Below are 25169 nucleotides of genomic sequence, written 5' to 3'. Positions count from 1 at the left end.
AATGGTAGAACCCTCAAGAGTATTGAAAGTCAGAGAGATCTAGATGTACAGGTCCACAGGTCACTGAAAGGGGCAATACAGGTGGAGAAGGTAGTCAAGAAGGCATTCGGCATGCTTGCCTTCATTGGCCGGGGCATTGAGTATAAGAATTGGCAAGTCATGTTGCAGCTGTATAGAATCTTAGTTAGGCCACACTTGGAGTATCGTGTTCAATTCTGTTCGCCACATTACCAGAAGGATGTGGAGAATTTAGAGAGGGTGCAGAAGAGATTTACCAGGATGTTGCCTGGTATCGAGGGCATTAGCTATGAGGAGCGGTTCAATAAACTCAGTTTGTTCTCACTGGAACAACGGAGGTTGAGGGGCGACCTGATAGAGGTCTACAAAATTATGAGGGGCATAGACAGAGTGGATAGTCAGAGGCTTTAGGGGGCATAGGTTTAAGGTGCGAGGGGCAAGGTTTAGAGTAGATGTACGAGGCAAGTTTTTTACACAGAGGGTAGTGGGTGCCTGGAACTCGCTGCTGGAGGAGGTGGTGGAAGCAGGGACGATAGTGATATTTAAGGGGCATCTTGACAAATACATTAATAGGATGGGAATAGAGGGATACGGACCCAGGAAGTGTAGAAGATTTTAGTTTAGACGGGCAGCATGGTCGGCACGGGCTTGGAGGGCCAAAGGGCCTGTTCCTGTGCTGTACTTTTCTTTGTATATCTGGGGCTTGGTGCTGTAGGATGTACATTGGGCCCAATGTGGGCTAACCTCAATGCAATGCTGTCCTGGAGACTCAGCAGTGGTTTGATGTCCTATGTTGAACTGGAACTTGCCCTGTGTGCAGTGCAACGTGACCATGCCTTCCGTGTATATGGCTTGTCCACCGTGTGCAACAAGATTGTGGTGGAATCTAGTACAGCACAGGTCTCAATTTCCCACAGTAGTGGCTTCAGCAACACATTGAATTTTGCCTCGGTGTTGTTATTGAGTTTAAATTTGGCATTGCTGTGGGTAGTGTTTGATGTAAAAGTTTCATCTTTTTCCATCATAAAGTTGATGCTTTTGCAGTTGAATGTGTCAAGGAATTTGATTCTCTGGTTGTTTTGATTTACCTCCAACTCATTCACTTTGTTCATATTCCAAACCATGGCGGGGTGGCAGGCAGCAGAGTGACTTGTGGTAGTGGCAAGTTGCTGTGACTTTGACCTGAAACACTTGGCAAAGTTATTTGATTTGCCAACGCTTATTAAATGCGTATCGGGTGGCACGGTTGCGCAGTGGTTATCACTGCTGCCTAGGGTGCTGAGGACCCGGGTTTGATGCGGGCCCTGGGTCACTGTCGGTGTGGAGTTTACATATTCTCCTGGTGTCTGCGTGGACCTCACCCCCACAACCCAAATATGTGCAGGATAGATGGATTGGCCATGCTAAATTGCACCTTAATTGGAAAAAAAGAATTGGGTACTCTAAATTTATTTATTTTTAAAAATTAGATGCTGGCTGCTGCAGTTTGGGCAGGGCGTGTTCTATACCAAGAAAGATCTGTTTCTCTCCTCTCCCGAACTAGTCATTTAATATGGAGTTACTGATGGTGGATTCTAACGGCATCACTGTGTATTCCACAAACTATATGGTCTCTTTAAAGTTCATCAGTTAGAGTGCCAAGCACACACCTTTTTTCCAGAAATTTCAATCTTGAAGACAATGAATGTACCGATCCATGGGTTTCTGGTTGGTAGTGGTAAAATACATGTATGTCCATGATATTTTTTACGGGCGTGCATATCTGTTCAAATTTTTTAATAATAAGTCGGGGTTCTCTTGGTCTTCCTCCATTGGAAGACAAAGGAGTCCGTTTTTTTGACTGCCTCTGGACCCGTGCTTGCTTGTACTTTATTCAGTTTATAGGAGAGACGGGCATAGCAGTACACAGGCCATTCCTGCTCTAACTATTTCCAATTGTCCACTATGTTCTCATCAAAGATGAGTGGGTTGATGCACCAATGTTCTTGTGCCATCATAGACAGCTCCTGCCATCAGGTAAAGTTGCTGGATTATATAGGAATGATGACAATGGACTACAATTTACATGATTTATGATACAATCTTCAGCTGCTTTTACACACCATGCCTGTAGCCACACTGGTGAGAACTCCCACGCTACCAACACATCACTTCCTGTTGGCAAGTCATGTCAATGTATACATGAATATGCATTCTTCAAATTTCTTCCAATAAGTGCCTATTTTTCAGATTGAACCAATTGGGAACCCTAGACATTGGTCCAATGCATCAGCAACTGGATCAAACCATATCTTCTATCTGGAATAAAACATTGAACTAGGTCAAAGAGCATAATACATTTGGATTCCACAATTCAATTGAACCAAGTCAAACTTTAGCTTTTGATGATTGAAATACAGCAACTACAAAAAATGGCCATCAATAAGGATTTACATGTGTGCAGTTATATTGTGTAATCTTGTGGGGACAAACTGCAGACAGCATAAACTCTAATATTTCTAAACTTTCGTATTTTATTTACACATGGTCTCTGCATGACAAGCATTGAATGGTTTGGAACGACTCTGACTAATAGTGGTAGTGACAGGAGATCATAACAGACAATAATGTACTAGACAGGTTAATTACAGTGAAAACAGTCTGAGATGTACAAACTGAAGTTCTTTTGTTGAAGTTTGAATCACTGACCTTTTGATGAACACCAGTATTATGTTAATATGCAGAGTGAATCACTGCTCTTAACCTTCAGCACACTTCAATTGCTGATGTGATCAATTTCAGCTTCAATGGCCCTCTCTAGTTTACGCCAGAGAGACTGTGTTACAATTTAAAAGTAACCTTTATGGTCCAGGGTACACCACTTAAAGGCAAATGCACTAATTACTCTTGTTGACTTGCTTTGGGTAACTGCCAACACCAAATTGGCGACAGCCTCTGAATTTTGATAAGGAGGCATTACAGAAATTTCTAATGTTTGAATTTTACATCCATTTGTTTCCATCGTATTTTGATCCCTTAATCTCCCTCCACATTCCATTCTCCCACTCCAATCATGAGTGCTCTCAGGACCTCTAGTCAAATGGGAAAGACCATTGGAATTTAATAATGGACCAGAAACTTTGTGAAATTTAACAGCTCTTGTTTCAAAAACAAAGCAAATTGATTACGTTAGGAGAACCTCCATGGGCCATCAGGACTTTAGAATTAAACTGTTTCCAGCATTCTTGTCACTAAAGCAAATTAATTGCAGGGCAGGTCATATTTCCATCTAATTTGTACTCCAACCTGTTTATCTTTTCTTCACTACATCAAAGTTTTTTTTTTGGGGGGGGGTGGGTGTGTGTGGGGGGGGGGGGGTGAGATTGTGGGGGGTGAGATTGTGGGGGGTGAGTTTGAGGGGGGTGAGTTTGGGGGGTTGTGTTTGCCAGGGTTTTGGGAGTGAGGGGGGTGTCATGATATTCAAACACACACATCATGATGGACACACTAACAGGCAAATCAGAGCACACAACACCACAACCAATCACAGACAAGAACACCAACCACATAAAAAGCACGAGCACGACACCTGGAGGTCAGTAGGTCTGGGGAGAAGGAAGCATGAAAGAGCTGTTGAAACACCACAAGCAGGGAGCCCCCCACGTGCAGAGTGCAAAGACCAAGTTGTAAATAGTGAGTTTAAATAAACAAGTGTTGTACCATATGCAACTGTGTTGGCTCTTCTGTGTGTTAGAACACCCAACACCACATGGTACAGGAGTGGATCGATACCTGCCTACCAACCTGCCATTCTGGACATGGACCACACCGGCAAACCGCAGCCGATGCAAGTCACGGGGAACCTAGGCACCAACTGGAAGCTCTACAGGCAGCGATTTGACCTGTACATCCGTGCCACCGAAAAACAGAATGTCTCGGATGATTCGAAGATTGCAATGCTCCTCTTCTACGCAGGCCCCCACCCAAATGATGTCTTTAATTCACTGGTGTTCGAGGAAGGCGAAAACCAGGCCAAATATGACACGGTCATCCTCAAAATGGACCAGCACTTTCAAACTGAAGTAAACGAAACTTTCGAAAGATACATCTTTCAGCAACGCCTGCAAGGTAAGGAGGAGCTTTTTCAACCCTTTTTGACGCACCTCCGGATTCTAGCGCAGTCCTGCGGTTACGGCACCACCACAGAGTCCATGATCAGGGACCAGATTGTTTTTGGCGTTGCCTCCAGTGGCCTACGCCAGCAGCTTCTTAAAATAAAGAGCCTTACCTTAGCGTCTGCTGTGGAAGCCTGTGTCCTCCATGAAAATGCGACCTGCCGTTTTGCCCGATTTCAGGCGTCCGAGTTGGCACGGAGGGGGTCCCCAGCCGTCGAATCGGCAAGCCAGGCCGCCCACGACGTTGAACGCATCCAGGCCGTCGATTTCTTCCCGCCCCACGGCCCGGACGACAGCGGCCGCTTCCCGCGCTTTTCGCGGTCTCCCGCGCAGGTGCGCGCCAAGAATAACGGCCACAACGAGGGACGCACTGCGCAGGCGCGCCCACCGCAAGATCGCACTGCGCATGCGCAGTGGCGCAACGAACGCCGTGACGTCATGACGTGCAGCAAGTGTGGAGGTCTACACTTAAAAGGGCAATGTCCTGCAAAATACCAACAGTGCAACAGATGTGCCATGATAGGCCACTACGCAGCCCGCTGTCGTGCGGCTCAACCCATGGATCCGGCGCATCCTCGACAACCTCGCACACGAGTCAGGACCGTCCAGCCCACGCATCAAGACTTCCAGTTAAGTGATGCAGATGACCAGGATGACTTCAGAGTTGCCGTCATTGATGTCAACAAGGTCAATGCCATCAATCCAGACGATGAGTGGTGTGCCACCCTGACGGTCAACCGATCGCGCGTCGCCTTCCGTCTGGACACCGGCGCATCCGCCAACCTGATTGCTTACTCTGCAGTCCAGGCCATGAAGGTCAAACCACTCATCACACCATCCCGGCTTAAGATGGTTGACTATAACGGGAACGTTATCCCGTCCGTAGGATCTTGCCAGCTACAGGTGACTCACAAGGGGTACACGGCCACACTCCCCTTCGAAGTTGTGGGCTCATCAAAGGACTCGTTACTGGGCGCACAAGCGTGTAAGGTCCTTCACCTGGTACAGCGCATCATGTCTCTCTCTCCACATGAGATATCCGACTTCCCGGATGCTGAGTTCCACGCGAATCTCCATTCCCTCCTCGCTCACAACCAGGAGGTTTTTGAAGGCATGGGGACATTGCCACACACGTACAAGATTCGACTCAGACCGGACGCCATCCCTGTCGTTCACGCACCTCGCAGGGTTCCTGCGCCTCTCAAAGACCGCCTCAAGGCACAACTGCAGATTCTTCAGGACCAAGGGGTCCTATCCAAGGTCACGGAGCCCACGCCATGGGTCAGCTCCATGGTCTGTGTAAAGAAGCCCTCTGGCGAGCTCCGTATATGTATAGATCCAAAAGATCTGAACAACAACATCATGCGGGAACACTATCCCATCCCAAAACGAGAAGACCTCACCAGCGAGATGGCGCGAGCCAACATATTCACTAAATTGGATGCGTCCAAAGGATTCTGGCAGATCCAACTGGACCCGGCCAGCCGAAGACTATGCACATTCAACACCCCTTTTGGCAGATTCTGCTACAACCGGATGCCATTCGGCATCATTTCGGCATCTGAAGTATTCCACCGCATTATGGAGCAGATGATGGAAGGCATCGAAGGGGTACGTGTATATGTGGACGATATCATCATTTGGTCCACCACTCCGCAGGAACACATGCATCGTCTTCGACGTGTCTTCACCCGCATACGGCAAAATGGCCTGCGTCTCAACCGTGCGAAGTGTGCTTTCGGCCAGACGGAGCTGAAATTCCTCGGGGACCACATCTCAAGGTCCGGGGTCCGTCCCGATGCAGACAAGGTTAGCGCCATCACAGCCATGCCACGACCGGCTGACAAGAAGGCTGTCTTAAGATTCCTGGGCATGGTCAACTTCCTTGGGAAGTTCATTCCCAACCTGGCTTCTCATACAACAAACATGCGCCATCTCGTAAAAAAATCGACGGAATTCAACTGGCACCAGTCGCATCAGCAGGAATGGGAGGAGCTCAAGCACAAACTGGTCACGGCACCAGTGCTGGCCTTCTTTGACGCGACTCGCCCTACAAAGATCTCAACAGACGCCAGCCAATCTGGTATTGGAGCGGTACTCCTGCAAAAAGACAGCACGTCATCATGGGCCCCGGTTGCGTATGCCTCACGAGCCATGACCCCTACCGAACAGCGCTACGCGCAAATCGAAAAAGAATGCCTGGGCTTGTTAACTGGACTGGACAAGTTCCACGACTATGTGTATGGCCTGCCACGATTCACGGTCGAAACTGACCACCGCCCCCTGGTCAACATCATTAACAAAGACCTGAACGACATGACTCCTCGCCTCCAGCGCATCTTACTCAAACTCAGGAGGTACGATTTTGAACTGATCTACACTCCGGGGAAGGAACTCATAGTGGCGGACACTCTTTCCCGAGCAGTGAGCACACCACCAGATGCGGAGGGGTTCGTGCGTCAAATTGAGGCACACGTGACTCTGACAGCAGCAAATATGCCAGCTGATGATCCTTGTCTGGCCCACATACGCGCAGAGACGGCGACTGACCCTCTGCTGCAGCGAGTGATGCGCCACATGACGGAAGGGTGGCTAAAAGGGCAGTGCCCCCAGTTTTACAATGTGCGAGATGATCTCACCAATATAGACGGGGTCCTTATGAAATCGCATAGGATCGTCATTCCACACAGTGTGCGCCAGATGATTCTTCGTCAACTACACGAAGGCCACTTGGGTGTCGAAAAATGCAGACGAAGGGCCCGGGCGGCGGTATATTGGCCGGGTATTAATGAAGACATAGCCAACATGGTGCTCAACTGCACAACCTGTCAGAGGTTTCAGCCGGCGCAACCTCCGGAAACACTTCTACCACACGAGATGGTGACGTCCCCCTGGGCGAAGGTGGGTGTTGACCTATTTCACGCGCTCGGCAGAGATTACATTGTTATTATAGACTACTTCTCAAACTACCCGGAAGTCATGCCTCTCCATGATCTGACGTCGTCCGCAGTCATTGGGGCCTGCAAGGAAACGTTTGCTCGCCATGGCATTCCAAGGACTGTCATGTCAGACAATGGACCTTGTTTTGCCAGCCGTGAATGGTCGTCCTTTGCCGCAGCATATGGTTTCACTCATGTGACATCCAGCCCTCTGCATCCACAATCGAACGGGAAGGCTGAAAAGGGTGTCCACATCGCAAAGCGGCTCCTGTGCAAGGCGGCTGATGCCGGATCGGACTTTAACCTTGCCTTGCTGGCCTATCGATCGGCCCCGTTATCCACGGGCCTCTCGCCAGCGCAGCTACTAATGGGTCGCTCCCTCAGGACGACGGTACCTTCCGTCCTGGCACCGACAACAGACCATGAGGCGGTTCTTCGGGACATGCAACTGCAGCGTGATCGCCAGAAAGGTCGGTACGACACACGAGCGACGGACCTGCCCCCCCTGTCCTCCGGAGACAAAGTACGCGTCCATCAACCGTATGGTGGCTGGTCAGCACCGGCCGAAGTCCTCCGACAAGTGGCTCCCCGCTCGTTCCTGGTTCGCATGCCGGATGGTTCCGTGCGTCGCCGCAATCGGCGCGCCCTTCGCCGACTTCCACGTTCACAGCCACACAACACGCCAGATCCTCAACAGGCTTCCGAGGATGACTTTGTGGAGCTGCCGCACATCACGCCCTTTCCATCGCCACCCATGGCCATGCCTGCACAGCAGCCGGTGGTTCTTGATCCACCCTTAAGGCGGTCAACCCGAATTCGTCGCAAACCCATTAGAATGGACTTATAATACAGTTCATATGTTTAATAAGTTGGACAATTTTACATGATAACCTGTTGTTGTTTATCGTTCCAGATGTCGTCTGACTGGACAACTGTTCAAAATTTTTTTTCTTCTTCTCTCGTTCGCATTTCTGTTATGTTATGGTACAACTGGATTCATGTGACGCACTCGACATCGCCCCATGTACATAGTTCCGTCATAGACACATGCTGCACACGACACACACACACTCTTAGATGCACTCACGTCACGATCATATTTATTACCACGTAGGCACATATCTTTGTAAAAAAGGGGGGATGTCATGATATTCAAACACACACATCATGATGGACACACTAACAGGCAAATCAGAGCACACAACACCACAACCAATCACAGACAAGAACACCAACCACATAAAAAGCACGAGCACGACACCTGGAGGTCAGTAGGTCTGGGGAGAAGGAAGCATGAAAGAGCTGTTGAAACACCACAAGCAGGGAGCCCCCCACGTGCAGAGTGCAAAGACCAAGTTGTAAATAGTGAGTTTAAATAAACAAGTGTTGTACCATATGCAACTGTGTTGGCTCTTCTGTGTGTTAGAACACCCAACACCACAGGGGGCATGGGGGGTAGGTTTTGAGGGGGGTGTTGGGTTTGGGGGAGTTGGAAGGTGTTGGGTTTGGGGGAGTGTATTGGGGTGACGGTTTGAGGGGGGGGTTTTGGGGTATTGGGTTTGGGGGGTATTGGGGGTGACAGTTTAAGGGGGTGTTGGGTTTGGGAGGGAGTTGGGTTTGGGGGGTATTGGGGGAGTGTTGGGTTAGGGAGGGGATATTGGGGAGGAGGTTTCGAGGGGGGTGTTGGGTTTGGGGTATTGGGGGGGTTGGAAGGTGTTGGGTTTGGGGGAGTGTATTGGGGTGACGGTTTGAGGGGGCTGTTGGGTTTTGGGGTATTGGGTTTTGGAGGGGGTTGGGTTTGGGGGGATATTGGGGGAGTGTTGGGTTTGGGAGGGGATATTGTTGGGGGGGGCTGGAGTTATTGGGGGGTCCGGATTGAGTTGAACTGAGCCTCACTCTGCCGCGTCTCCAGCAGATTCTGCGGCGGGTTCTCGATCAGATTCTTCAGAATGCGTGGGAAGGCGGGGGCAGAACCCTCTACACTACCTCAAAGTTGGCATTGATATGGTGGTCTTCCATAGCCAGACTATGGCTTTGGCACGTTTCCTCACTTTGCTTTTGATTTAACCCTATGTACTGCCTGCCGCAGTAAGAATATCCATTTTGTTTCACTGCAGGTAACGAGTTTCTTGCTCTGATTAAAGCCACTGCTGCCAATGTTACTGTTGGAGGCTCACTGGAAATAATCTGCACGGTTGAAGCTCAGAATTTCGCAGAGCGCTTCTTCTCTGTTGTCTGGTTCTTGAACAAAAATGAAATCATTCGCATTGGACCAAATGCAGTACCATCCTTTCAAAGTGAATATAAAATGAGAGAGAGCCTGGGAAAGGTGATGGTCAGTAAGAAAAACGAGAGGGACTATGTTCTGAAAATGTATCAGATTCAAGTGGAGGATGGTGGAACATATCATTGTCAGGTGGCTGAGAGTGAGAAAATTTCATCAGGAGCATTCTCCAGCAGACAATCCAAGGAGGTTGAAGTCACTGTTCAGCGGCCACGTAAGGAACATTCAAACTTAATTTATTCATATTTTTGATAGCGATTAAGATATTAGGAGCAGTTTTATATCTTGATTCTGACAGGGCAGCTGGCCAGCTCCTGGATGAAATGTTGGGAATCTCGAGCACAATGGGATTGACACTCCCAGTGGCAGAGGAGCAAAATGGCAACCAGATTTACACTTAGCCTGATTTTTATTGTCCACTAAAGCCAATAGGAAAGAAAATCAGGCTGAACATAAAGCAGGCTGAAAGATTCACCATCTCTCACCTATGTTGCTGTCCAAGACCACTTCCTGTCCCAATGTACATTGGCAATTGGCTGGATTTCCAATTGGCCAGGTGTCTAGACAGTAGGTACAGGGTGACGTTATTCCCATTGGTGGAGGGGTCCAGAGCTAGAGGACACTGAAATAACAGCGAGTTGAAGAAAAACGTTGTTACACAGCGAGTGGGTAGCATCTGGAAGACACTTGGAGGGAGATTCATTTATGGCTCTCGAAAGAGAAATGAATTGCTGGGCTATGGCGGAAAAGGTGATGGTGTGGGACTAACAGACATAGGCACGAAGGGCTGAATGGCCACCTTCTGCACCCTTCCGTGACAATATCTCATTCACCCGTCACCCTTGCTTGGCTCAACGTTTGACATCACTGCAATTTTTAAACTCCCATCCTTGTTTTCAAATTCCTTCATGGGCCATAACGTCCCTGGAATATCAATCAGCGTCAGATTGTCACTCTGTGCTCACTTACCTGCGCTAAATGTCTTAGCGCCTGTCTCACCCGACCTACCTAAATCGGGCCAGGTTAGGATCAGGAAGCGCAGCGGGTACCTGGGTCCAGCACAAGAGTCCAAAAGCAAGAACAAGCCATGGAGAAGATACGTGGATGGGATTTGGGGTGGGGGCGGGTGGTCAGACATCAGTGAGAGTTGGGGATCGGACATCGGGGGGGGGGGGGTGGATTTAGACATGGTGGAGTGGGGTTTCGGACATGGGAATGTGAGGGGGTTGGCATGGACATAAGGGTTTGGGGGGGGGTCTAGATGACGGAGGGGGGTGTGACACATGGGAGAGATCAGGGGTTGCACATGGAGATGTGGGGGGCTGGACATGTGGAGGTCATGGGCGAGGTCTGGATATCAGAGGGGTGGGGGCCTGGACATTGGAATGGTAGTGTGGGGGAGAGGTCCAGCCAGCTTGGGTCAGGATGTCAGGTCGAGGACTGGGGTGTCCTGCTGGATTCCCAGCCTAGCGCTCTTGTCCGGGGAGGTTAATGCTCCTGGACATTTGCCGGGTAAGCCCTTACCTGGGAACCCCCGAGAGGGATTTCCCAGCTCATCTTTAGGATACCCCTTCCCTCCCAAATACAGCACTGGGGAGCCAGGAGGTTGTACCCCCATTGGAGCCACGCTTTCAGCTAGCTCTGGAATTTCCTCCATAAACCTCCCAGCCTCTCTTCTTTTGAGGTGATTCTTAAAACCTACCTCTTCGATCAAGCTTTCGGTTATCTCTCCAGATTTCTCATGATGTGGCTTGGTGTGAAAGGAAGTCCAAGGTAGTGCCTTGAAAAGTTTCGCCCTGTTAAATGTGTTATATAAATGTAAGCCGCTATTGTTCTGCTGATGTTTATGAACCATGTCAGTAGAATGCTTGATTAAGCACAGAACCTCCTCTCTACCAAACATCCATGGCCTCCATGCATTTCTCACATTACAGTATTTTTTGTCATTTCACAGAAGCCAACCTTAAGGTGGTAATCAACAGTAACACCGCTGAGGTTTTGGAAGGTGATTTTCTTCAGTTTGCCTGTGACATTCATTCAGAAACTGCAGGCTATGGTCAGCTCTCTATTACCTGGCAGTTCATTAACCAACAGAACCAAAACAGTGATATCATTGGAATGAATCGAGATGGTATTCAGGTTACTTATCAACCTTACCATGAGCGTGTCATTAACAGTGATGTCAGAATGGCAAGAGTGAAATCGGATTCCTTCACGTTGGGTATTTATAATGCCCTGACTTCAGATCAAGGGACATATGCTTGCAAAGTGATGGAATGGGAAGCAGAATCTAATGGAAACTGGCAGCTAATCGGAGAGTATGTCAGCAACAGTAAGGCAGTGACTATCAAATCCCTTGGTAAGCAATTCAGTATTGAATAACTATGATACCTCAATTAAAACAATTGCAGCATTCTCAATTGGACGTAGATCGAGTTATTAACAGGATGGTCCTGACGCTATCATACATAGTCACGGCGCAAATTAGTCTTTCATTGGCTTCACTAATTTTGATGCATTTTGCTGTCAACTTAATGAATGGATTAAGGGCAGAACATTTTGCTTGCTTTTCCATTTATAAGATTTTAATAAAAATAAACTCCTCTCTGGGTCCCTTTGTTCCATGCATCATTCCCACTTGGGTGAATGGGTAGGTAACTTGTGCATGAGAATCTTTGGGAGGGGTGAACGAGCCTCTTATTTTCCACATATCACTGAAAAAATGCCCAAAATCCACGGGTGGTCCCTTGTGTTCTGCGTGGCTAAGACAGGAAATCCGCCCAGTGGGGGAATCATGCAGTATCTTGCCATCCTAGGATGTGGGGCGCTGGAGCCCCAGATTATGAGCCTCCATATTGCTTTGTAGAGAAAATATATTTAAATTGAACAACTGAAATAAAACCCCTCAAAGGTTGAATATCAGAAGTATAAATAGAAAATGATGGGCGTACAAAACAGACCAGATAGAACATCTGTTAAAATGGAATGGCAACAAGTAATGAGGGACATCTCAAATGACCTTTAACTTGGGAGTGAGTTTCTGACAAGAAACCACTTGGGCGAGTTGATTTCCCAGCTGGCAGAGACAGCAGGAGATCTCATTTTAAATATTTTGGACCTGAAATTTGGGCATGAAGCAGTGCAGAACAGCCACTGGCATACATGAGCACCATCCACTGACTCCCAGGTAACTAGCATCGACAGATCAACGGCAGGATCTAGTAGAAGGAAGGGGTGTTGGAACCCGGGGCAGGGGAGGCTGCAGCTTTCCCTGTGGAACCAGGATGAGCCCTCTTGCTTTTACTGGCTCAGCAAAGCAAAGTTTCAGAATTCCCTAAAGCGTTTCCTCAGTCTTCAGACAAGCTGCTCATCTGAATCTGTTGAGGGGGGAAAACGGTGGTCTCCACGTTCAAGAAGTCTTTGAATTAGTTAACGGCGCATTATTCTGGTCAAACAAAGCCAGACCTATACAATTTCTAGAATATCTGCCAAGAGAATTGACATCACCGAGAAGTCTTGGGGAAGTTGCTGATATCAATTAATCTTTTCTTTTAATGTTTACAGAAAATAGCTTTGTTGTCACCGCAATGACCCGGTCACCAGCCGTGAGGTACTACGGTACATTTGAACTTCAGTGTATCATTAGGCCTTCAGAGGTTACCCATGTGCCAGCATCTGTATCCTGGAAATTTCAACCAGAAAATTCTAATGACAGCTACCCCCTTGTTACTTTCACCTACGACACTGCAATTAAGTGGGGGGACAAGGCGGAGAACTTCAAGGGAAAAATAATTGTCGTGAAAACTGCGACCAATACTGTCAGGTTGACTATCTCTCGAGCCAGTAGACTGGAAGCTGGGAAGTTCCTATGTATTGCAGAATTATGGGGAAGGCATCATTCAAACCAGTGGGTCAAGAAAACCAGTGCAACATCAAACATCTTGCAGGTGAAAGTTAGACCCCCAGGTAAGGTTGCAGGTTACCTTTTTTGTATTTATAGGATCACTAACGTGGAAAAACAGGCAGTTGTGATATTAAGATATTAAGCTAGCCTTCTAGAAAGGAAAGAAAGGAATTAAAATAATGGCTCCAGTTGATAAGTGCAGTGTGGAAGTAAACCAAGTGGAGCAAAATGGCCCACTTATAACACCAGCTGTGTGCGGGAAGAGAAAAATGAGCTTGGTGATTCTGGGATGGGGAAGGAAAAAGAATGTGCCAAACGTGCAGTGACTCCTACTGGAGAAGTGTGTGGACATCAGAGAAAGATAGCAGCAGGCTCTGCTGCAGGGTCCTCAGTTGTTAAGTAGCCTGCAAACACTTGCTGTCAAGGATCACACACGGATAATGGTGCTTGCAGCATCTCCAGGCATCTGTTGAGTCATATCCCAGCAGGAGTCAGCACCTTTGTGAGAAGGAGAAAAAACTGACGGGGGGAAAGGAAAATGTGACCCTGTGGAAAACAAAATAAATTGACTATAATTAAATATAAGAAAGTTGGTTATAAATAGATTTCAAAAGAAAGTCAACAAAAAGACTTTCGATCATTCGCACAAATCAATTACTTGTGCTCATTCGCATGTAACCAATTATGAAAAAATGCTTGTGCAAATTAGATTACATGTATTTATCTGAGCTACTTTAGTCAAATACATTATTTGAGGAGCTATAATACGTAATTAAATGCACACGCTTCAACCTCTTACCCTAATGTCAACGTAAGATAGCTATATGAAAGAACTGGATGAAGATTAAGGTGTAAATTTAAAATAAAAACATCATTAGTGCCATGAGCTCAACTGTACAGCATGCTCATTAGCACCAATGAGTTCATACGACTAAAGTAATAGTTGGGTATTGGCCGATTTCTGTCATACATCATCTTGAACCTAAATGTTGTAGAAAAATATTGTCAACTTATTTTGACACGCTGTCCTTTCTATTTGTGCAGAAAGTCTTTTGAAACTCACTGAGGAAGTTACAATAATACAGAAAGAGATCAAAGACGTCACTGAACTTGCATGTAACATTTTAGCTCGAACTCAAAATGATTCTCGATTCTCAGTCATGTGGTTCTTCAGTAAGATGCAGGGGGAAAATGTGAAAGGGGAAAATCTTCTGAATATCGATCGCAATGATATTGTCCGGTACTACGGAGAATTGCTAGCTGATTCTCAGAAGAAAATGAAGTTCCAGAGCGCGAAACCCTCTACTGACATGTACAAACTGATTATACAAAAAACTGATGTGAATGATAGCGGAAGTTACTATTGTCATGTGAAGGAGTGGCTTTTGGACCCCAACAACATCTGGTACAAAGTGGGAGAGATTACATCGGCAATAACAATTCTTCAGGTGCATCCAGCAGGTAAACACATTTCTTAAACAGCTCATACAAATTGCGGGACTAGAATAAATGGCTACTTATTCGGTAGTATGAACTGTTCCTTTTCCTGCAACTAAGACACTGAAGTGAAAATAATGAATTAAATTATCCATAGCACAGATACGATAGAGAAAATGACAGGAAGCTACCAGGAATGCATGACTTTTAACATAAGAGCATAATAACTAGGAGCAGCAGTAGGCAATGCAGCCGCTCGAGCCGCACCACCATCCAATACAATCATGGCTGATGTCATCTCGGCCTCATCTCCACCTTCCTGCCCACTCCCCATAACCCTTCATCCTGCTCCTTACTAAAAATCTATCTATCTCTGCAAATTTGTTTAGTGTTCTGGTGTCCACTGCACTCTGGGAAAGTGATTCCTTCTCATTTCTGTTTTAAATCTGCCTCCCCTTAGCCTAAAATTGTGGCCAACAACAGTAAACCTGTCAACCCCCTTCAACATCTTAAATACCTCAATTAGATCTCCTCTCATTCTTTTTAACTCCAGTGGGTATGGGCCTAAACTGCACAATCTCTCCTCATAATTCAAGTCCTTCATCCCGAGAACTTTCTCTGAACCGCCTCTAAAGCATTTCCATTCTTCCTCAACTAGGGGACCAAAACTGTGAGAAATACTCTGGATCTGGTCTCACCAATGCCTTATATAGCACTCCCCTACTTTTATACTCTACTCCATTTGCAATGAATGCCAAATTCCATTTGCCTTCCTTATTACTTGCTGCATCTGAATATTATCTGTGATTTTTGCACAAGGATACCCAGATTCCTCTGCGCTAAAGCATTTTGAAATTTTCTTTCCATTTAGGTAATAAGTTTTATTCCTCTGGCCAAAATGGATAACCGCACCTTTATCCATGTTAAATTCCATCTGCTATATTTGGCCCGCTCACCTAACCTATCCATATCCATCTGTAAATTTCTTATTTCCTCATTGCAACTTGTTTACTCACTTATTTTAGTATCATCTGCAAATTTGGCTATCGTACCTTCTATCCCTGAATCCAGGTCATTATTATAGCTTGTAAATAGTTGGAACCCAAGGATCAAACCCTGTAGCACACCACTAGTTACATCCTGCCAACCAGAAAAAGACCCATTTATCCCCGTTCTGCACGATTAGGCCACGAACGTTAAAGATCTTAAGCAGTTCACACCAAGATTTCCAAGATTGGCTCCCAGTGCTCAGAAAATTACTCCTTTAAGTGTAAACTAAACAAATGTGAATGAAAGAAGTTAACATATAGAACCAACAGGGAGAAAGGTGGGTGATAATTAGGAGAAATATAAGAAAATGTTCAAATTAGTTAGAAGTAGTATAAATGATGGAGAAAAAGCAGGGGTTGTCCACTGACACCTTTCCAGCACTGCTACAGCTGACTCGAGCATCAACAGGCACAAGATGGTTGTTTATTCTGAATCATAGGATAGCGCCTGTTCGGGGTTCCTCAGGAATGAATGGGGTACTCATTCTTGAGCTCCAACTACTCAACAAAAGAAGGCATCAGTCCAGTTTGAGGTTTAAATGGGAAAATTGTAACCTTGGGCGAGATTCTCCCATACCCGGCGGGGCGGGGGACCCCGGCGGGACAGAGTGGTGGGAACCACTCCGGCGTTGGGCCGCCCCAAAGGTGCGGAATCCTCCAGAGCCAGATCGCCCCGCGGGCCCCCGCGCCGCCAGGTCCCGCCGGTAAGGGACCAACTCCAATTTACGCCAGCGGGACCTGCATAGAACGGGCCAGTGAATCACCGGGGGGGGAGCCCGCCGACCAATGCGGCACTATTCTTGCCCCCGCCAAATCTCCGGCACGGGAGAATTCAGCAGCCGGTGGGGCAGGATTCACGCCGCCCCCCCCGGAGATTCTCCGACCTGGCGGGGGTTTGGAGAATCCCGCCCCTGATCTTTGGACTGTTCTATCTCCCTTAAATTCAGGCTTCCGCGATACAGTTGGTTTAGTTCAGTGGGCTAGACAGCTGGTTTTGATGCAGAACAAGGCCAGCAGCGCAGGTTCAATTCCCGTACCAACTGAGAATTCAGAATTCTCCCTCTGTGTACCTGAACAGGTGCTGGAAGGTGGTGGCTAGGGACTTTTCACAGTAACTTCATTGCAGTGTTAATGTAAGCCTACTTGTGACAATAAAAAGATTATTATTATTATTATTATTGTAGAGTGACAGACTCCCTCTTGCTGACATGATACTTGCCTGTCTGAGCTCCATAAATATGGCCTCTGGCTCAAAAACATTGATCAGTGCCAATGAAACTTTGGGATGGCAGAGAGCAGTTTTGTTTTCCTTTTTTAAAAAAAAAATGTCAAAAGAACAAAGAACAGTACAGCACAGGAACAGTCCCTTCGGCCCTCCATGCCGGTGCCAACCATGCTGTCCGTCTAAACTAAAATCTTCTGCACTTCCAGGGTCCGTATCCCTCTATTCCCATCCTATTCATGTATTTGTCAAGATGTCCCTTAAATGTCACTATCGTCCCTGCTTCCACCACCTCCTCCGGTAGCAAGTTCCAGACACCCACTACCCTCTGTGCAAAAAAAACTTGCCTCGTACATCTTCTCTAAACCTTGCCCCTCGCACATTAAACCTATGCCCCCTAGTAATTGACCCCTCTACCCTGGGAAAAAGCCTCTGACTATCCACTCTGTCTATACCCCTCATAATTTTGTAGACCTCTATCAGGTCACCCCTCAACCTCCGTCGTTCCAGTGAGAACAAACCGAGTTTATTCAACCGCTCCTCATAGCTAATGCCCTCCATACCAGGCAACATCCTTGTAAATCTCTTCTGCACCCTCTCTAAAGCCTCCACATCCTTCTGGTAGTGTGGCGACCAGAATTGAACACCATACTCCAAGTGTGGCCTAACTAAGGTTCTATACAGTTGCAACATGACTTGCCAATTTTTATACTCATTGCCCCGACCAATGAAGGCAAGCATGCCCTATGCTTTCTTGACTACCTTCTCCACCTGTGGTGCCTCTTTCAGTGACCCGTGGACCTGTACACCTAGCTCTCTCTGACTGTCAATACTCTTGAGGGTTCTACCATTCACTGTATATTCCCTGCCTGCATTAGATCTTCCAAAATACATTACCTCACATTTGTGAGGTCGAAGCCTTTTTAAAAAAAAAAAAATCTAAGCCTGATCCTTAAAAGATGAAAGTGTTGGAATAAGTGAAAATTAAAGGAAAATGACTCCATTACTTTATTTCTCAAAAGTGTTCACCAACAAGAAAATACTATTTGCTTTTCAAAAACTGTAGTACGACCAACGCTACAGAACATTTTGCAATGAGTAAAGTGGCAATATTTAATCAATTAAAAGGAATGAAGACTAAAAAACTTGTCAACCTTATAGCAGTTGCAAAAGGAGACGGGATATTTATATTACAATGTTTAGAGATTTTCTGGCCATTAAAGAAGTTCCACAGGTTTAGAAATAAACAGATGTAGTGTCTATATCTATCTGACTTCAATAACCACAGGCCAAATAGACTTGTGTTGGGGCTGGGTAAAATAATGAAAATAATACGAAAAAGTAGTTTGGTGTATTAATACCGTACAACTTTGTCTTTTGCAATGGCAAATCTACATGGATTGTCTATCCCAAATTACCTAGACAAGGTGCTTGTGGGTCGTCTTCATGAACTGCTGCAGTCTTAAGAACATAAGAACTAGGAACAGGAGTAGGCCATCTGGCCCCTCGAGCCTGCTCCGCCATTTAATGAGATCATGGTTGATCTTTGTGGACTCAGCTCCACTCTCCGGCCCGTACACCATATCCCCGAGTCCCTTTATTCTTTAGAAAGGCATCTATCTTTTTCTTAAAAACGTTTAAAGAAGGAGCCTCCACTGCTTCACTGGGCAAGGAATTCCAGAGATTCACAACCCTTTGGGTGAAGAAGTTCCTCCTACACTCCGTCCTAGTGGACAACTGCGGGCCCAACACTGATCCTTGAGGGACCCCACTAGTTACAGGTTGGCAACCAGAGAAACACCCATTTATCCCCACTCTCTGCTTTCTGTTAGTTAACCAATCCTCTACCCATGCTACCACTATACCCTCAATGCCATGCACCTTTAGTTTATGCAGCAACCTTTTGTGTGGCACCTTGTCAAAAGCTTTCTGGAAATCCAGATATACCCCATCCATTGGCTCCCCGTTATCTACTGCACTGGTAACGTCCTCAAAAAATTCTACCTTGTAGTGATGTAGTGTTGTAGTGATGATGCTCTCATGATGGTGTTGTGTAGGAAATTTCAAGATTTTGGCACACAGCAATGAACGTTTGGATGTCCTCGTCAGTTCTTCTGTAAAAACTCATCGTTGATTTAGAAGAGGAAGTTTCTGTTTGGTGGTCCTCCTCCGTCTCCCTGCCGATGTTCCAAATTGGCAGAGAAACCTCTTACATTATGATTTATTTGGATTTTCAGAAGGCCTTTCACAAAGTTCCACATGGAGGGATGTTAAATAAAGTGAAATTCATGGGAATCTTCAAGAGAACGTAGGATTTTTTTTAAAAATGGATGAAATGATTATATATTTAAAATAAGAAACACAGAAGACAGAGGGAATTTTCCAACTTTATTTTCCAAAGTGTTAACGCGGGGAGGAAAAGTGGTGTGTAGCCCACTGGCTGTGCTGCTGCTGTTTCCTGCCAGTTTCTTTTTCTTTTTCTTCTTTTAACATTTTGTATTCCCTTCCTACTGTTACAAAGCCAACATTCAGAGTGGACAGGTGAGGCATGATCAATTGGACAAAAGCCGATAGTTGAATCTAACTGAGGCTTTATTGCTCTCAGATGTGTGGCCTCCCACAGCAGCTGGCGAAATGGCTGCTAGCTGGAGGACACGCATATTTATACCCTGCCTCCTGGGCGGAGCCAGCAGGCAGGGACTACTGGCGAACCTGTAGTACAGGTCCTACCATACATCGCCTAATACAGGTGCAACAGTGGTTTACCACAACAGGGCAAACCCTTAATCTATCTCATTGCTTGCTCCAAATACCAATTCAAAACAAAGCCAATTCATGGTCTCCACAAGAGAGACGTACAAGATCCAAGCTGACAAGAAAAGGCATTCCACCTCATCTTGGGCTTGATCTAATGGTTAGATCCAAAGTTCTAAGCAATCACATTTTTGTCATGTTCACCCATGGACACAAACCTGCCCCTCACCCCCTGGCATAAATCATAAATGCCATTTTGGGACTCGCACTCAATTCGCTGTCCCTTCCACCATTCCTGCCCGGGCAAGAAAAATGCCTGCCCGGTAAGTGTGGCACTAGTTGAACTTAACTGGTGGACCACAACATTGTCCAAAGTTTCGCCCTATGTTGACATTATTACGATCCCAGTTGATGCTATAACTGGTCATGAATATCCTGGAATGAAACCCTGGCTCAAAAGACTGTAATTTTAACTATTTTTAGAAAACGTGGAGGAACACAGTCACAGGACCGCGAATTAGTTTTAACAACTACAAAAAAAGCATTTATTAAACATGAAAAGTTTGATTATGATGCAACATTCCTTTACTCCCCCTTTACACAGCCTGCACTGTTTGAAAAAAAGTGCCAAGATCGGCAAGGTCCCAGGTTCCATCCCGGCCCTGGGTCACTGTCCGTGTGGAGTTTGCACATTCTCCCCGTGTTTGCGTGGGTTTTGCCCCCACAACCCAAAGATGTGCAGGTTAGGTGGATTGGCCATGATAAATTGCCCTTAGTGTCCAAAATTGCCCTTAGTGTTGGGTGGGGTTACTGGGTTATGGGGATAGGGTGGAGGTGTTGACCTTGGGTAGGGTGCTCTTTCCAAGAGCCGGTGCAGACTCGATGGGCCGAATGGCCTCCTTCTGCACTGTAAATTCTATGAATGTGCAGGGTAGGTGGATTGGCCACATTAAATTGCCCCTTAATTGGAAAAAGTGAATTGGGTACTCTAAATTTTTTTTTTTAAATAAATAAATAAATATAAAGTGGCAAGTTAGCTTTGTGGAAAACTAATTCAAAAATGCACAAATGTGGGGTACATTCCTGAATAGTGGAGTATAAATCTTCACAGGTTATGTTGAAGGTTGCAATGCCTCAGTGGGAATATTAACCCTGATTTTATGAGGCTCTGCCAACAGCACTGAACCTCCATGCTGGTTAACATGTGTACGAAAATCTATTTTGAGGTGGACAGCATTTTTGAACAAATGATTTCCAAGGGTAAAAATTCTCAAGCCTCATTAGCATTGAATATCCATTTAAATTTGGACCCTTGAATAAGCAAACTGAGTTCATGGTTTATCCTGAGTTGCTTTGCGAAGATGATAGTCTGTCCTTTTGAGCTACTACAAACCAGGCAATGATGGTGCTTCTATGATGACATAATATAGGGAGCAGGTAGTGACAACAAAGGGATGTGGTGTGCGTCCAACTTAAGATGTGCGTGACATGAAGCGGAACTTGCAGGCGATGGCGCAGTTGTGAAATCGTTGCTCCTGTCTTGCTTGGTTGGCAGTGGTCACAGGAAAGTCATAATGATACCAACAAATATATTTCTCCATTGCAGCCAAGTACGAGGGATCTCCTTCAAGCAGCTCACACCACTGAGTTCACCGGAATATAACTTTCAGCCCCAAACATGTCTGCTTTCCTTTACACACCACCTGCAGCAACCTAGCCGATTCTTCAGCATCAATTCCTGCCCAGTATGTGTTGGGATTTATCCCCCACATGAGCAGTATTGTTATCTCATATGCCCTTATTCAACAGATTGAAATTCCAGAATCAATATTCTGACTGGTTATCTTTATTGTTAGAATGAGCTGGTTAGTCTAGTGGGAGTTGGAAAGGGTTTATACCTAATTAGGGTTTCGTATAGATGAGAAAAATCCATTTCCCTGACATTTTTAATACAAATCATTGGTCAGGTAGAAAGAGATCAATTCTCCACTGGCTGAAGTGTGTAGGTGGTTATCACTTCTTGGGAAGCAATGGTAAAGTGAAACATGTGTATTGATAATTCGATCAACAGATCTTCAAAGCAGAGCTTATTGTTAAAGCCTGAAGAAAATAAAATTCTAACTTCTTGTAATGTGCATATTCTCTCCGAGTGCAACAACAACATGCACTGTAATTGTTCTCACTTCCAAGCAAGGCCTTATTACCTTTCTTTGCTCTTGTGTCACTTCTACAGATGCAAACCTACAACTGGGGGACAATAATGTATCTGTATCGAGCAGTGAGGATGATGTTGTTGAACTTGAATGCCATATTGTCAACCAGACACAGACTCAATCACAATTTTCAGTTACCTGGTACTTCCAGCGTAAAGAGGATTCAAAGGCTAAGGAGATAGCGCTTCTCAAAACCGATCGACATAATATCCCGCAGTACTATGGAGACTTGCTTACAGATCCTCAGAAAAAGATGAAATTCCAAAGTGTGAAGGCCTCCCATAACATGTACAAGTTGATAATACAGAAGGCAGCACAAAGTGACAGTGGTGTTTACTTTTGTAATGTCGAGGAATGGGTCTCGAACCCTCGGAATGAATGGGTTATACAAGGACATGCTCGCTCTGGATCAACAATTCTTCAAGTCCAGTCACCAGGTAAGATCTGGAACCATTTCACCGGAATCCTACTTCCTTAATTACAACACCATTTTCTTTCTCCTGGGATAGGTTTTGGAACCAGACTGTATAGAAATGATGAAGGACATGTCAGCATCTAGAATTGGATTCTTGATTATGTATATATTAGAATATTGACTTTTTCTTTCTCTTCACTGGCACAAAGCTCAAATTTAACCTACTACATGACGAGTTGCTTAGGGAGCAGTGTGATAGAATATTATCTAACTCTTTGATGCAAGTTGACAACTATCTAGACAGGAAGCTAAGGGGCGGGATTCCCCGCCGCGCCACATTTCTGTTTCACCTCGCCGGCAGGATGCTCCGTTATGCCGATTGGTCAATGGGGTTTCCCATTGTGGGGCAGCCCCACGCTGGGAAACCTCTGGACTGTCGGCAAAATGGAGCATCTTGCTGGCGGAGAATCCAGCCTAAGGTTTCCGCTCTGATATTTGACAAGAGCACTGAAGTAATAATGCCCAAATGGTTCAGAGAAACGGAGGAGGGGGCGGAGGAGGGGGGGGCGGGGGGGCGGAGGAGGGGGGGTGGGGGGGGCGGGGAGGAGGGAGGGGCGGAGGAGGGGGGGGAGGGGGGGCGGAGGAGGGGGGGCGGGGGAAGCGGAGGAGGGGGGGCGGGGGGGGAGGGGGGGGCGGAGGAGGGGGGGGCGGGGGGGGAGGGGGGGCGGAGGGGGGGAAGGGGAGGGGGGGGTGGCGGGGGGGGGAGGGGGGGGCGGAGGAGGGGGCGGAGGAGGGGGGGGCGGGGGGGCGGAGGAGGGGGGTGGGGGGGGCGGGGGGGAGGGGGGGGCGGAGGAGGGGGGGGAGGGGGGGCGGAGGAGGGGGGGGCGGAGGAGGGGGGAGGGGGGGCGGAGGAGGGGGGGGGCGGAGGAGGGGGGGGGCGGAGGAGGGGGGGGAGGGGGGGCGGAGGAGGGGGGGCGGGGGGGAGGGGGGCGGAGGAGGGGGGGCGGGGGGGAGGGGGGGCGGAGGAGGGGGGGGCGGGGGGGGAGGGGGGGCGGAGGGGGGGGAAGGGGAGGGGGGGTGGCGGGGGGGGGGAGGGGGGGTGGCGGGGGGGGGAGGGGGGGGGGGAAGCTGTCGATGACAAGAAGGCCAGAGTTTTTCCGTGACCTCTGGAGAAGCACTGTTATTGCTCCTCCCTTAAAAGGGGGGGTGAAAAAAGCCTTGGCAGTTTGGGAGTCTTCTGACCCTGGCTCCTTGCCCTGCTGTCACCTTCCTCAGCTGCGTGCAGCTTTCTGGCAGATAAGTAACTGGCCAGTTTTGTTTCCTGCTGATCTGCCTGGCTTCTGCTGGGTGGTTAGTGTTGAAGATTCCCCTGGAACTTCAGTTTAGCTGGCTCACAATTAAGGTCCTGTCAGTTGGCTGCGTGTTCTGGAAGCCGCAGGCTGCTCCTGTCTCCACAATGCATGAGTTTCCCATTTCCCTGAACTCGCCTTCTTTAACTGGAAAATGACAAAGAAATATACTGGCAGAGCAGCCAATGTATAACACAATTTGAAGGATGCGCAAGATGTTTGCTTCACCACAGACACTAATTATGCACATCTGATTATAGAGAGAACTCAAGGTTGGAAACGTGAGGTAAGATGTGGATCCACTGCCTACCAAACACAAAAGCACGTTCCTGTGTTTTAGAGCATGTGAGGGAGTTGCTTTTGGAGTTGCTCTTGGAGTCACTGCAGATTCAAATTTAAGGGTTCCTTGAGTCTAATAGGGAATCAAAGGGCATTGAAAGGAAAGAAAGATTGCATGTGGAAGTGGTAAATGGCTTTTCAGAGTCGATCTCATCAATAGCAGAGATATCGGAGTTCCATTTCAGACCACAGGTGATAGTGAGATCAATAATGAAAGGCAGTCTAAGGTTTCGGGTCTTGTGGTAGCACTGTACCTAGCTTACATTCACAGCTAACAAATAAGAACAAAGAACAACACAGCGCAGTAACAGGCCCTTCGGACCTCCAAGCCTGCGCCGATCACATATCCTATCTAGACCAACCGCGTGTATCCTTCTATATCCAGTCTGTTCATGTGTCTATCCAGATAAGTCTTAAAGGTCGCTAGCGTATCTGCCTCAAACACCTCACTTGGCAGTGCATTCCAGGCCACCACCACCTTCTGTGTAAAAGACTTCCCCCTGCAAATCTCCACTGAACCTATCGCCCCCTCACCTTGAATTTGTGCCCCCTTGTAATTGTCATTTCTGCCCTGGGAAAAAGCCTCCAACTGTTCACCCTATCTGTGCCCGTCATAATTTTATAAACTTCTATCAGGTCGCCCCTCACCCTACGTCTTCAAGGGAGAACCATTCCAGTTTATTCAATCTCTCCTCATAGCTAATACCCTCCATACCAGGCAACATCCTGGTAAACCTTTTCTGTACTCTCTCCAAAGCCTCCACGTCCTTCTGGTAGTGTGGTGACCAGAATTGGACACAGTATTCCAAATGTGGCCGAACCAATGTTCTATGTAACTGTAACATAATTTGTGATCTTTTATACTCAAAACCCCATCCTTTGAAGGCAAGCATGCCATATGCTTTCTTTACCACCTCTGTGCTGCCACTTTTAAGGATATGTGGACTTGCATGCCCAGATCCCTGTGTGTCTATGCTCCTGATGGCTCTGCCAATTTTTTTATAGCTCCCACCTGAATTGGATCTACCAAAATGCATCACCTCTCATTTGTCTGGGTTAAATTCCATCTGCCATTTCTCCGCTCAATTTTGC

The 25169-nt window shown here is 47.0% G+C and overlaps 1 protein-coding gene across 1 annotated transcript in view; it reads left to right on the top strand.

The window, feature by feature from the left end:
* The window catches only part of LOC140427919 (immunoglobulin superfamily member 3-like), a 101136-nt gene that overhangs the window by 50482 nt on the left and 25485 nt on the right, over positions 1–25169 (top strand). The window contains exons 4-8 of the mRNA XM_072513782.1: positions 9229–9609; positions 11350–11754; positions 12960–13361; positions 14344–14760; positions 21995–22411. Coding sequence (XP_072369883.1) covers positions 9229–9609; positions 11350–11754; positions 12960–13361; positions 14344–14760; positions 21995–22411 — 2022 coding nt within the window. The remainder of the gene's footprint in view (positions 1–9228; positions 9610–11349; positions 11755–12959; positions 13362–14343; positions 14761–21994; positions 22412–25169) is intronic.

Source organism: Scyliorhinus torazame, chromosome 8, assembly GCF_047496885.1.
Source record: "Scyliorhinus torazame isolate Kashiwa2021f chromosome 8, sScyTor2.1, whole genome shotgun sequence".
Lineage (NCBI taxonomy): Eukaryota > Metazoa > Chordata > Chondrichthyes > Carcharhiniformes > Scyliorhinidae > Scyliorhinus > Scyliorhinus torazame.
Note: the sequence above shows the minus strand (reverse complement) of the source record. Positions and strands in the feature narration are given on the sequence as shown.